General features: G+C 40.1%; 1 protein-coding gene across 1 annotated transcript in view; it reads left to right on the top strand.

Annotated features, from left to right (window-relative positions):
- FOCAD (focadhesin) overlaps positions 1 to 13,974 on the top strand; it is a 144,466-nt gene that overhangs the window by 103,177 nt on the left and 27,315 nt on the right. The window contains exons 22-28 of the mRNA XM_075526933.1: positions 1,905 to 1,997; positions 4,815 to 4,903; positions 7,078 to 7,119; positions 8,837 to 8,945; positions 9,452 to 9,568; positions 11,408 to 11,646; positions 13,329 to 13,418. Of these exons, the coding sequence (XP_075383048.1) occupies positions 1,905 to 1,997; positions 4,815 to 4,903; positions 7,078 to 7,119; positions 8,837 to 8,945; positions 9,452 to 9,568; positions 11,408 to 11,646; positions 13,329 to 13,418 (779 nt within the window). The remainder of the gene's footprint in view (positions 1 to 1,904; positions 1,998 to 4,814; positions 4,904 to 7,077; positions 7,120 to 8,836; positions 8,946 to 9,451; positions 9,569 to 11,407; positions 11,647 to 13,328; positions 13,419 to 13,974) is intronic.

Genomic DNA, 13,974 nt, shown 5'->3' on the forward strand with positions numbered 1-13,974 from the left:
CAAACTGTAAAGTCAGGACCCTGAATTTTAGGAAAGCAAAATTCCAGCTGTTCAAGGAGTTCATCAGTAGGACCCCCTGGGAAACTGCCCTCAGGGACAGTTTCCCAGGACAGAAAGGAGGACCCTGGGAACTGCCTACCTGTCAGCCTCGCCTCTGTGCCTGGGAAGATCATGGAACAGATTCTCCTAGAAGCCATGCTAAGGCACATGGGGGACAGGGAGGTGATTCAAGACAGCCAGCATGGCTTCACCAAGGGCAAGTCTTGCCTAACCAACCTAATGGCCTTTTATGATGGAGTGACTACATCAGTGGCCAAGGGAAGAGCTACAGATGTTGTCTGTCTGGACTTCTGTCAGGCTTTTGACATGGTCCCCACAACATCCTTCTCTCTAAATTGGAGATGTATGGATTTGATGGGTGGGTGTTTGGTGAATGAGGAATTGGTTGGATGGTCGCATCCAGAGCGTAGTGGTCAATGGCTCAGTGTCCAGAGGGGGATCAGTGATGCAGTTGACACAGCTGAGGGACGGGATGGCATCCAGAGGGACCTGGACAAGCTTGAGAAGTGGGCCTGTGTGAATCTCACAAGGTTCAACAAGGCCAAGTGCAAGGTCCTGCACCTGGGTCGGGGCAACTCCCAGTATGAAGACAGGCTGGGGGGTGAAGGGATTGAGAGCAGCCCTGTGGAGAAGGACTTGGGGGTACTGGTGACCGAAAAGCTGGACATGAGCCGGCAAAGTGTGCTTGCAGCCCAGAAGGCCAACCGTATGGTGGGCTACATCAAAAGAAGCGTGGCCAGCAGGTCGAGGGAGGTGATTCTGCCCTTCTGCTCCACTCTGGTGAGACCCCACCTGAGTACTGCATCCAGCTCTGGGGACCTCAGCACAGGAAAGACATGGAGCTGTTGGAGCGGGTACAGAGGAGGGCCACAAAAATGATCAGAGGGATGGAACACCTCTCCTATGAAGAAAGGCTGAGAGACTTGAGGTTGTTCAGCCTGAATGAAGCTGCTTGGGCTCATCCCAGAAGGCTCCGGGGAAACCTTATTGTGGCCTTTCAGTACTTAAAGTGGGCTTATAAGAAAGAAAAACATGGGGAGAAACTTTTTAGCAGGGCCTGTTGCGATAGGCCAAAGGGTAATGGTTTTAAACTAAAAGAGGGTAGATTCAGACTAGATATAAGGAAGAAGTTTTTTTACAATGAGGGTGGTGAAACACTGGAACAGGTTGCCCGGAGAGGTGGTAGATGCCCCATCCCTGGAAACATTCAAGGTCATGTTGGATGGGGCTCTGAGCAACCTGATCTAGTTGAAGATGTCCCTGCTCATTGCAGGGGGCTTGGACTAGATGACCTTCAAAGGTCCCTTCCAACCCAAACTATTCTATGATTCTGTGATTCTACTCATAGAATCACATAGGCGTAGTTATATATACCCCAGTCATGGATACTAATTCCTTTTGAATAATCTCCCCTGTATTTAGATAGTCATCTACTTGTATTTAAGTGTCTGTTTAAAGCTTTTAGAAGCAGCTAAGATTTACAAAAACAATGACAAACTTAAACTGCACTAACATCTTTGTTATGTACGTGTTTTTGTCTACCAGTGCTCCTAAGTGTTGTGCTTATTGCCACATATAATTCCACTGCTCTCTCTGGGATCAATTACCTATTGAACTTCCTGAAGCAACTAATTTTGTCTGGCCTGGGTAATGAAGTTAAAACTTGGTGTGGGTAAAACCAGAAAAGATAACAAAGTACATATCATTTTAGTTTCCTGCAGCCATGTGTAATGTCCTGTGGGCATGAGCAAAAGATTGCCTGCAAATCACAGGTTGGAGAACGTACATTTTGCGTATGTTAGACTTAATGTAACTGCTTCTACCCTTTCTGATGTGCTGCACAGGTTAACATTCAACCTTCTGAATGGCACCGCTCCATACTGCTGCCACAGTCCTGGTTGGGATTTATGAGTCGAACCTACAGTGCAGTCCTGCAGGTAATTTCGAGGTACATAATATTGTGCACATTAATGCTTATTCAAGTGGTATGAATTTTATTTTTACCAGGAAGAGCATCCATGCATGTTACAATAATTTAAAAATAAAGCTTGAGGTGTTTTAATAATAAAATTTATGAAAAGGAAATAAAAATGAGTCTTCGGTTAATGGCAGCACAATCTGGGATACTTTGCAGATATGTAACTTCTGCTTACAGTTCAGGTACTTGCAGTCTTGTTCCTGTCAAGTTGCAGAATGTATCATTTCTTAGAATTTTTAGAATATGAAATTTTAGCTAGAGCTCTAACCTATTATTTTGGGTAGGAATTTTGTAATAATGGTATCACAAAGGAGACAGAAGCTATCAAGGAATGATTCATTAAATCGAACTTCTCTTAATCAGCATGTAATGCTGTCACACTGTGAGGGATTAGTCTTTTGATTTTTTTCACCCTCTCTAATGATTAGGAAATATCTTAAAACCTCTCTTTCATTAGGTTAGCCAACCTGATATCTACAGCAATGTAGTGTCATTTGTTTTTTAACAGGAAAATGATCTAAAAAACCTTTGAACAAATAGCTGCCTTCTAGAAGGCTCTCTTTGTGCTACTAGAAGGGCTTATTTGTTGTATTTCAAGGCCACATCAGCTGTTTTCAGTGTGAGCAGCTCAGGTTGCTGAGCGAATTCTAGAAACTTTGACTGTTCCTTGTTTTGCTGTGCTGCAAAACATATGCTTCTCTAACATTTTCAAAACAAATTTTATCTTGGCCATCAGCAAAATAATTAGATTCTATACCAAGCCAGCCCCATTACAAAGCAGGCAGCAGCTATTCAAATTGTAATTTTAGGTCTTAACTACAGAGGGGGCCATTGTTGCTTGCATTTAATTACTTTCCTATTTTGCTTCCCCTCTGAGGCAAGGTTTCACAAGAAGCTTGGCATTTACCAAACTGGTTTCTGAAAGCCTCTCTAGGATTTCATGCCATTTTACAGGGCAATAGAGCCTACTTCTGTTGCTTCTGAAGTCCCTCACTGAAGACATAGTATCTTTACTTACTCCTTATGCTTCTGTAGTACATTTCATCTGAGATGGCCAAAAGAGACTATAGTATGAGATGAGTAGTCTGGATAGTACATAATTTTCAGAGAGAGTACTGAGATTCACACAGTATTTCTGAACAGCTAGTAGAGTAATCATTTATACACTTTGGAGGCAGACGTTCATAGAGTCCAGTTCACCAAAACACTTGTGTGGGGATTTTTTTCCCCTTTGGACACCTGAAAGTCCCTTGTCTTTTATTATGTCTACTGTCCTGGTTTTGGCTGGGATAGAATTAATTTTCTTCCTAGTAGCTGGTATAGTGCTGTGTTATGGATTTAGTATGAGAATGATGTTGATAACACACTGATGTTTTAGTTGTTGCTAAGCGGTGCTTACACCAGTGAAGGACTTTTCAGCTTCCCATGCTCTGCCAGGTGCACAAGAAGCTGGGAGGGGGCACAGCCAGGACAGCTGACCCAAACTGGCCAAAGGGCTATTCCATACCATATGATGTCATGCTCAGTATATAAACTGGGGGGAGTTGGCTGGGGGACAGCAATCGCTGCTCAGGGATGGGCTGGGTGTTGGTCAGGGGGTGGTGAGCAGTTGTATCACTTGTTTTTTTCCCTGGGTTTTGTTCCTCTCTCGCTCTCTTGTTGTTTTCCTTTTCATTACAGTTTTTTTTCCCAACTATTAAACTGTTTGTATCTCAACCCACGAGTTTTCTTACTTTTGCTCTTCCGATTCTCTCCCTCATCCCACCGGAGGTGGGGGGGCTGTGTGGTGCTTAATTGCCAACTAGGGCTAAACCACAACATCTACTCACATGCTTAAGCACTTCTGCCAATTTGTGCATTCAGCATGTTTTTGAGACTGAAATCAGCCTCATCATGATGATCCTACAGGTCTTGGTTTGGTACAGAACTTAAGCTGATGTTTATGTATTTGGGGAAATTGCAATTGCAATAGGTTTTTGCATAGCTTTTATGCAGCCTTCTCTTTAGTTAGTGTTGTATATGCTCCTTTAATCTCTGTGGAGAGTCACCTTTTGAGTGACATCTGGATTTACAGGATTGACTCTCTTGTATTCTCAGGTTTTTATGCACACCCAAACTACAAGCATTCAATACCTGAAAAACACAGCTTATGTGCCTATATTTTTCACTTAAGGCTTAAGAACCTACTAAGGAGCAGTAACCGATGACTTAAACAAGTTGAGATGTAGTTGTCTCACTGTTGGAGGCTGAACATTAAAGCAAAGCTGCTTAATATGTTTAGGTAACAATTGTTAGAGGCCAGAATCCATATCATCTCCTTTAAGGTACAGAAAGAACTGTTGTAGGAGGTCACAGGGAGGTTGAGGTCATAGAAGGGAAAAGGATGAGGAATTCTGCTTTAAGTAGTGAATCAAGAAAGTGATGTTTTGCTGTTAGAATCCATTTTAGCTAGCAGACTTCTAAATCTCATTCCCTGCTTGTTGTACTGCGTCCCAAGGGAACTCGTCTCTTTGTGTGGACTAGGAGAGATGTCTCAGTATCTGTGGCAGTTTGTGCCATCTGCAGCTTGTTTTCCTCACTCAGACTAAAAAGTCATGAATTCTTTTACTTAATAAATTGTGTATTATAGTTGGATCCCATATGAAAAGCAGTCAAGTTCACCTATGAAGTAGCCCTCAAGTGAAAGGCTACACTCATTACCTAAGTGTTCTCTGAAGAAATCTTATGGTGATTGGCCATGTAAGATCCACTTCTGACTTATTCTGTAATTCTGCAGGGGAGGCAGGCAGAGCTGGAGATGCAGTTAAAACATGGAAAAGAGGATCCTGAAGAGGTGCAGTACAAACAATTTACAGCCTGGCTCTGGTAAGGAAGTGCCTGTCTGCTCCTGATTGCTTGTAATGGCAAGTGAGGGGGCAGAGGAGGGCAAGACTTAAAAGCCTTTAGTTTTGCAAGTTTAAAGGCTGTATGAGCACTAATGAAAAAAAAAACCAAAACCAGACACAATGACCAAGGCAGGGTGGGGGGGCGTGAAGAAAGAGACTACTGGGTAACTCTCTGTAAGGATTCCTATATGCATGGGTTCACAGGTACCTTCCCTTCTACAGTGTCTGAAACTTCGTAGTGTGAGCAACTGGAAGGAATGGAAAACTGTATTTGTTTTGTGTCATGTTAAAGCAGAAGGATTATGCAAAGAGCAAAACTTACTTACTTGTAGAGACTAAGTGAGCTGTCTCACTGAAAATGGCTTGATAAAAGAAATGTAAGCCATGGTATGATGTATGTCGTAGTGAACTGAGATACACCTCAGTTCGTATGGTAAGTTGGCAATGTTGAGCCTGAGGATGTTGTTTTCTTACCAAGTGGTTTTCTTACCACTTCCTTACCAAGCACATGAAGCACACCCTGATCCATATCCTCAACTACTTCTGTTTCAGTCAGCGGAGTGTCTGTCAGGATTTAGCCATGTATGTGCATGGCCAGGGGGACAAGGTGGGAAGTGGGAGGCTTCACGGAGAGGAAGAACTACGTATCCATGGACAGTAAAAATATCTGTTTCTGTGCTTGTTCGTAAGTGCATTGGGAACAAAGTATGCACAAACAAAAGCAAAATGCCCTTTGCCCGTTTCAATCAAAAAGGTGTTACTAAGTCCCACTCAACAGGAATGCAAAATTTGTGTCTGTTGTTTTATTCCATCTAAGTGTAGATTAGAGGGTTTCATAGTAAGATCCAGAATGATATGGTATTGTAGAAGAAATTCTACAATTTTCTGTTGTTCCGCTGCCTGATCCCTTTCTTGATATGGTATAAAGAGAAAACATTTTCCAGGTGAGAAGAATGCCTATAGTAATGCTGCTTTTGTAGATTTCTCCTGAACCAATTTCTGCTCTGTATTTCCTAAACAGTGTTAATGTAAGCTGTGTCAAAAATGAACAGAATTCCCTTTAGAGAAATCAAAACAATAAGTGAACTGGGAGCCTGGTATTAGCTTTCATGTCTTTTCCTGTTCCCCCTTAATTGCTTGATGCTTCAGGGCTCTAACTTCAGTATCGATTAAGCATTTGTGTTCTCCACTGGATTTAATCTGATTGTGGACAGCTTAATATAAACTTTAGTGTTAATGCTTTATTGTATAAGTACTGTGGAATTTTGCATTGGTATTTGCGAAGTTGGTGTAAGTGTTTCTAGTGTACGTGGGTTTGAAGCTGCATGCAAAACCAGTGTGGTTATGACAGAAAGCCTGAGAAGGTTTCTTTTAAAGCCTGACTATAACTCGGTCTTATAACATATGGCCCTACTTTACGAGGCATACATTTTTAGTCTTCTGATCACGTGTTGTGGAACTGTGATTGGAATGTATCTTTTTCTGTAGGATGACAGTCATGGCCAGGATAGCATTGTATGTTGTAGTACAGAGGATCTCTTTCCTCACCCAAACCTGGCAATAGAGAAGATTCACTGCATCTCTGCTTCTGTCTTGATATGAATGCAAAACTAAACAACATAGACAAGTAGCCTATTATAAATCAACTACAGTAATGTGTAAGAAGTTTTAACTACTCCTATGGCTTTCATTTAAATGGATTCAGGTTACTATACTGCCTTATAGCGTAACTGCCCATAGTGGTTTCCAGGAGAACAGCAAGTGTTGGATAAATTGTTATGGTTGTCCATTGTAAAACGTTCTCATTTTATCATGCTAAGACGTAGCACAGTGACCTGGAAATTTATGTGTAACAGCTCAAAGAACAGATTTATGGCTATTGCATGAGCCTGCATTTTACAAAAAGTGGTATGAAGTCAAATAAGAGCCCTTTATAAAATATTGGTAGTACACATAAGCATGAAGAAATGTTGGGTGGTACGTAAGCACTTTTACAGTTTTAGTGCTTGTGATTAATTTGTGCTAAGTATTCTAATAGCTAGATGAGATAATTGTTAACCTAGAATGGACATGTATGAGGCATAAGGGGAAATTAGCTGAGTAAATGCTATGGTATAATGAATGTGGTGTAAATTCTTTCTGTTTCTGTTGCAGGGTCAGAGATATGTTGACCGATGTCATCAAAGGTGCTTCCAAGTAAGAACTGCTAATTTATTACAGATGAGAATGAGTTGGCAGAAGATGTAAGATAATATTTCTGCAGTTGGTTTTCTGCCAATTTCACATGACTGCTGTTCAAGAAAGAAACTCTTCCCCACCTTGTGCTTTGAGATTTTTAGCACTGACTGTGTCTATTAGAAAGGCTCGTGCCTAATTTTAAATATATCATACTCTGTGTCTCAGAATTCAAGTTATTATTTTAGTTATAGAAGTTCATTAGCAAAACTAGTTGAGGTAGAAGCATTGCCTAATTTGGGAGGGAGTGGTGAATTTTCTTTAGGTACCAGCAGGATTTCCTGTGCATAGATCACATCCCTAGAACTTCTTGTGTTTATTGACTTTCTTTTAAGAAAATACTGGGTTTTTTTCCCCATATTTTCTATAAAGAGTAAGACACTGCTCTTTTTCCTCCTGGGGCTTGTTAGGATGACTATTTTTACCTTCATTAAATTTAAATCATCCAGCTTTCACGAGTGTGTAGATTTAGAATTTTCTCTCTGTTTGAGGTACATCATGAAATGTAACCTTTTAGAAGTTGATGATCAACAACAACAAAGGTTCTATACATAGATTAGAAAATTATTTAAGGCAAGAGGTACAGGAAGATTTCAAAGAACTTAACTAAGCACCTAGTTGTAATTATTTGTAGGTATCTCTTACCTGAAAGGAAATAGTTTCAGTGTTCCAAACCGGAGATGTCAATGACATTCCACTAAGACCTGTGTGTCTTACTTTAAAAAGCAAACCAGAAATCCAGAACATATTTTTATTGTGAAAATGAGACCTTTGAATCTGGAACAAATACCTACATTTGTAGCGTAGGTGTATTTTTACAGCAACAGTTGAGGAAGTTTTTAGAAATGGAAGACTGATGCAAAAAGTGTAAGTACATTGTGTATTGGTCTAGTGTAAGACTGTAAGTGATCTAGTACAGTTATATTTGTTCAGCGGGTATTGTAAAACAACTAAGAGAGTTCCAGCAGGATTATATTGCAATATGTTTTTCTGGGAATGACTGGGATATCAACATCTATCTTTTCATGAAACTGAACACAGTTATATTCTCTCTCTTATTTATAGGTTGCAGATTTTTTTTCTTGAGTTTCTTAAAAGTAAAGGTTTGCACTGTGGTAGAAGTTAGTACTCTTTGAAACATGTCATTTTCCATGACGTTAATGTTTTCATAGCATAGGGGAGTAATTAAAAGCTTTTTTTTTAAGCTGAGATTTCAGTGATGGCTGTTCTGCTAAATCTCCTGAACAGATGCTGTTGTAGTGAAGTGGCATCTGCCTGTCTAGCATTCTCTGTTTGAAGAGCTTTTTGTGTTGTCCTGTGTAGAGATGGTACTCGCTAAGACAAACTGATGCATTTCTGTGAGTGCTAATTGCTGTACAGGGTGGCAGTTCTCATTATAGCAGAAGCAAGCTTCTGTTTTTATACAGCTGGTGTGTGCTAGGCTTTATATAAAAGACAAACAAGAAAAAAGAATAAAACACTTCTCTCCCCCATTCTTTCTCTAATTCCTGAAGATGAAATGCCATAGACTTGCTGAGATAGAAGACAGCCCAATAAAGTTGCTATGTGCAAAGGCCTTCCCTCCTGGACCACATGTACCATAACTCTCCTGCATTCAGATACATGTTTTGTTGCCTGCATCTCTATTACGCTTAACTGTTTGCCTTTTTCTGTCCAGAGACAGCCCAGTGGTGAAAGGAAACTCTATTTTTGCCTTAACTGGTCTTGCAGTTGCTGTAGCCAAGTATGAAAGCAGCCTTTCCTCAGACACTGAAGGGATGCCTGAGGTGAGTCAATCTGGGAAAGAGATTCTTTACTCTTAGTGGAATATAATGAAGCAATATGACCAGGTGTCTGGGGGGCTGCTAAGTGGATGTGAAGTACTTCACATTTTGAAGTTCAAATTTCACCCTGCTCAGTGAATGCCGTCTTGTAGCTGGTGTGTGATTTATACAAAAGCAGTTAGAGTGTGTAGGCGCCTTCTCACAAGAAACATAATGACTAACATTTATTTGTTGGTTTTGACAGATGAGATAGAGGTCTAATGGACACTGAAATCCAGACAGCCTCTTTTCTCATCATTTCTGTGTTCACTGAATAGTAACTGATCAAAAGTAGTGTCTGGAGGGTCAGCATTGGCAAGTAAATCATGCTACTTACTGTACGTAAGAATGACAAAATAATCTCATTCCTGATGGATCATAGCTGGAACATCAGCTGCTGAGCTTCATTCAGGTAGGACCTGATTTAAGAAAAAATAACAACAATAAATATTTGGGTTTGATTTTTGCAGACTGAACCTGATTTTCTTCCCACAAAACACTGGATTTCTATGGTCACAGAGACCCTCTTTAGTATTGTGAATAGCCGCTATCACCCTAAAGGTCAAGTCTTCCCATGGTTCTACCAGGTATGTGTTGTGGTGTTAAAGGCAAGAGAATATATCTCTATTTCATACCTGGAGTTCTTAGCATGGATTTACATGGTTCTGTTTGCCCTGTAGTAGTTTTAATACAGGAGAATCAAAACTTTCCTTGCTTTTGTTCTTTTTCTTTCATTGTGTTTTCTGCTTATGTTTGGGTTTGCCTTGAGTGTTTGTCTTTACTACCAAAATAGTAAAAACCACATGTGAGGGTACATGAATGAAGGAAATTTTAAAAACAAAAAAACCCTTCAAAACGTAGAATATTCTGCATGTATGTACAAAACAAAACCTTCTAACATGAACAGACTCTCCTCAGACCACACTGTCAAACTCCTGAGTGATTCTGACACTATTCCTTAGGGCTCTGAAGTGCATACTTTCTCAAAATCTAATAGTTATGGAGCCAGTGATTCTTATTTTACAGTATCTCTTGAAACCCTGAAGGCCAGGAGAAGTTGTATCATATGTGCTTGCAGTGTGATAACCAGCCTGAAATTCTCAAGCCATATAGGTATCAGGCAGTTCTTAAGTAGGACCTGGAGATGGACTGAAAGCTTACTATACACCTTAAGGAATAGGTATTGCTAACTCTTGACTATCTGTGGTCAAAACAACCAAGTTGGAGATCTTTGTGTCATGGATGCAGAAGGGAACTTGGGTCCTACAAGGCCAAATACCAACCTGCTGATGTATTATCATGTTTTCTAACTGGAACTTCATTAACTGCATTCATGAACTGTGTTTAGTCCAGTAGTGAGATGTTAGCATCAAAAAGCTGAAAATTACTGATGGACCTGAGTCAGCTCTGGCATGTGACCCCTGTCATCACTGATAGGGGACATAGATCACCAAATCAAATGTAGTGTTAAATAAATGCTAGACTGGTTGGATGTAAGGAGATTCAACTACTTGGTTGGCACTAGCAGTTCTTGCTGAATTGTTCTGTGACTCCTGCCTTTGAAAATAAAGCTGTTTTAAAAAGGTGTTTTTGAGATGGAACAATGTAACAATGTTTCATTTCTAAAATCCACTCTGTTTTTAAAAAAAAAAGAATGAAAAAAAATCTTATGCTTGTAAAATTCTAAAGCACACAGTAGAACACTGTCTTGCAGAGTGCCTTGCATCCTGATGGGATTTTTTTTCTTTTCAGAGTTGCACATGTAAGTGAATAAATATACATTAGGCTATGACTTACAATCAGTCCATTGCTTCATAAGTAGAGGAAGCTGTATGGGTTTTACCTTTCAAAATGGAAAGGAATTAAAAACCTTTGTAGGGGATCTTCCTTCTAGAAAGCTTCTCTGCTGGTTATCTTGCAAAATCTCATGCTATTTTGTCATCTTCAGTGTGATGCTTTTTTCAACTCACTAAATTCTTGGTGTGTTATAATTACAGAAATAGATTAACATCATGGCTGGTTTCTGTTTGTCCGTCTGATCACGCTGCTGGATATTTTAACAAGGAAGGTGAAAACTAAAATAGGCCAGTGTATTTACATGCAGACTAGCTGTTAAATTCTGGTTGCATCCTGTCTTATCCTTTGTTTACAGTTTCATATTTAACAATCTTATTTACACTTAGAAATTGTATTCTGAATTACCCTAGTTTTAAGCTGTTTACAAGGTAAGGCAAATGGAAAAGTTACCATAGGCAATTCCATGAAATACTATTTATTGCCAGATTGCAATACATCTGTGCTGCTGTTTGCTCTATAGATATTTATTTTAAATTCCTAAAGTGCTGAGTGTTACTACCTGGAAAGGAATTTTATTTCCTTCCCCCAAGAGGAAAGGGAAAAAAAATTCTTTTTTTATGTTTTTCTAGAAATCTTATTCAGGTGAAAATACTGCTAGTATTATAGCTCGTTCCTGTGCAGCCACTGCTTTGTCTCTCCTGGTGCCAGTTTTCATTGTATCATACAAGGAGAAGGTTGAGGAGGTCCTGAATATGCTGACTGACAGGTTACCTGGGAAACCAAATGCTGATGAGTCTCAAGCTGTTCAAATCCACATGGGCCTTGGTTTGGGGATGTTTATCTCACGTTTGTATGAAGAAAAAGTCAGGTAAGGATTACCATATGTAATGTAGGTGTGCAAAGAACTTCCTTCTTTTTCCTGCATGTGGCCTTAAGTTCTTTGGAGTTAACGTATTTACAAGTCATAGGCAAATGATTCTTGAGGGGCTTTGCAACATTTCTCAAAAAGTGTCTTTTATTATGAGTCTTCACCACCCACTCACCCCATGTTCTATCCTGGATATTTTGCCATTCTTTCAGGATGAATGATTCATTTTCATAATATCCTACAGTACATCTGCAAAGCAGTCAGCTAGAAGAGCCACACATATACTTTTAAAGGAGACTAGCTGCCATAGGAGACTTAATTGTAAAATAATTCACAGTTCTCATCAGTTCCTTTCTAAGTGGTGCTCTGGACACTGGATAGTGTCCACTTACATCCTGTGAGTTACACATATGGGGACGGAGCTACAACAGAAGTAGTGTAATGGGGTGTCTTTAAGGCATGCTGTTACAGCTATGTTGGCAGCAAAGAGAGTTTCTGCAGCTGGTAGAAAATGTCTCCTTTACAGAAGGGTTGGCCTCAGTTTAGGAAGTAGCTTTGGCTTTATACTCCTCCAGCTTCTTGACTGCTAAGGATTCTGTCTGCCTGTATACCCATAATAAATGTTTAATTGGTGCACAAGCACAGGTATCAAACAGATTTGGCTGTCGGTTGTTAATTTGCTCTGTGAAGCTAATGTTTCCGACGCACCTGCCTTTGTGAAAAAAACTGTGCAGCATTGCTCCATTCTAATCTTCGTGTTTTGGTGTCTTGATGCCTTGCTGCCTCTGACTCATCCTCATAATTTGGGGATGGACTGTCTCTGGATGATTAGTCAGTGCTGACAACTGAGCTACAGACAAGCGTTAAAAGGCTCTTAAAGAGAATGACGTTAGATCAGCTTTGGTATTTTGGAGTATGTGAATCTTTATTTTGGGTTTTGGGGGTTGGTTTGTTTGTTTGTTTGGCAAGGGGTGTTGAAATTAATAAATTTATCTAAAAATTTCTTATGGACTATATCAGTTTTTACTCTTCTAGTGCCCTGCATAATTTCAAAGCTTAATCTCACATATTCTTCCAAGCATTGACTTCGAATAACGGCAAAACTTGTAGGGACGTAGCTATAGCTAATATCAAATCATAGAGTTAGTTTGCATTGAAGATGTCCTGTTCATTAAGAAAACTGTGTACATGTTTTGTAAGAGGGGAGTCCCTATGTCATCTTTCGAGTGAGATGTTAAATGCTTCCTTTTTTATCAATAACTTAGGCAAAGAGATGGAGAGAGAGATTTATGGTGCTAATATCTTAAAATATCATGAATTTTCAGCTTATAAATAGCTGAACATGAGACGATGTTCAATCAGTATCCTCCTCCTACTGTCAGGCGTGTTTTACAATGCTGGGTTTCTTTCTGGGTGTTGTAGCAATAATGGTTGCCAGTTAACGTCTGAACATGTTCTTATTATTTGTATATAAGTATGTTTATATGAATGTGACAGAAATGACCAGTCATATAGTTATTGCTTACAGACTAGGATGAGAACCTGTTACAGCAAGAGAAGAACTCTATTTACTGGGACATTCAGTCTTAGAAGGAGGTTTAATAGCCTATATGATTTAAAGAGCAGAGCTGTGTTGGATTTTTTTTTTGTTGTTTCTGTTTTGTTTTGGTTTGGTTTTGTAGTGATGTACCTGGTCAACAGATGAACTTAGTTCTAATGAAGTCCCTGGATGTGCTGGAAGACTGCTGCTTTGACACCAGTCTGGAGTACAAGTGAGTTTTCTTCATTACTGCTGATATTTTGTTTTATTTTGAGCTCCACCTTTTTAATTCATGCCTTTATTCCTTAATTCTATACAGAAGAGTGTAAGGATAGGATAAGGAGACAGCGTGTTCTGAGTACGTCCATAGAATCACCAACTTGTGCAAGCTGGCAAGGACCTTTGGAGGTCCACATCCCTCCCCAAAACAGATTCAGTCATGGACTTGGACTACATTGCCCAAGGCTTTACAGTCAGGGTTTGAAACCCCCAAGACTGGAGACAGCACAACATCTCTGGGCCCTGTCTCCACTTTTGGGCTGCCCTTATCTCTGTGTGAACATCTGATGTTTCAGGTTGTGCTTGCTGCCTCTTGGCCTCCCACCATGCAAAAGCCCAGCTATATCTCCTCAGTCCTTTCCTGTCAGTGCCGGAGATGCTGTTGGGTATCCCCAAAGCCATCCCTTCTCACAGATGAACCAGCTGTGGTCCCACAGCCTCTGCTCTCAGGGCAAGGGCTCCAGCCTCACTGCCTCAGTAGCCTCCCATGAACTTGTTCCAGTTTTGTT

Source organism: Mycteria americana, chromosome Z (genome assembly GCF_035582795.1).
Source record: "Mycteria americana isolate JAX WOST 10 ecotype Jacksonville Zoo and Gardens chromosome Z, USCA_MyAme_1.0, whole genome shotgun sequence".
In the NCBI taxonomy this organism is placed as follows: Eukaryota; Metazoa; Chordata; class Aves; order Ciconiiformes; family Ciconiidae; genus Mycteria; species Mycteria americana.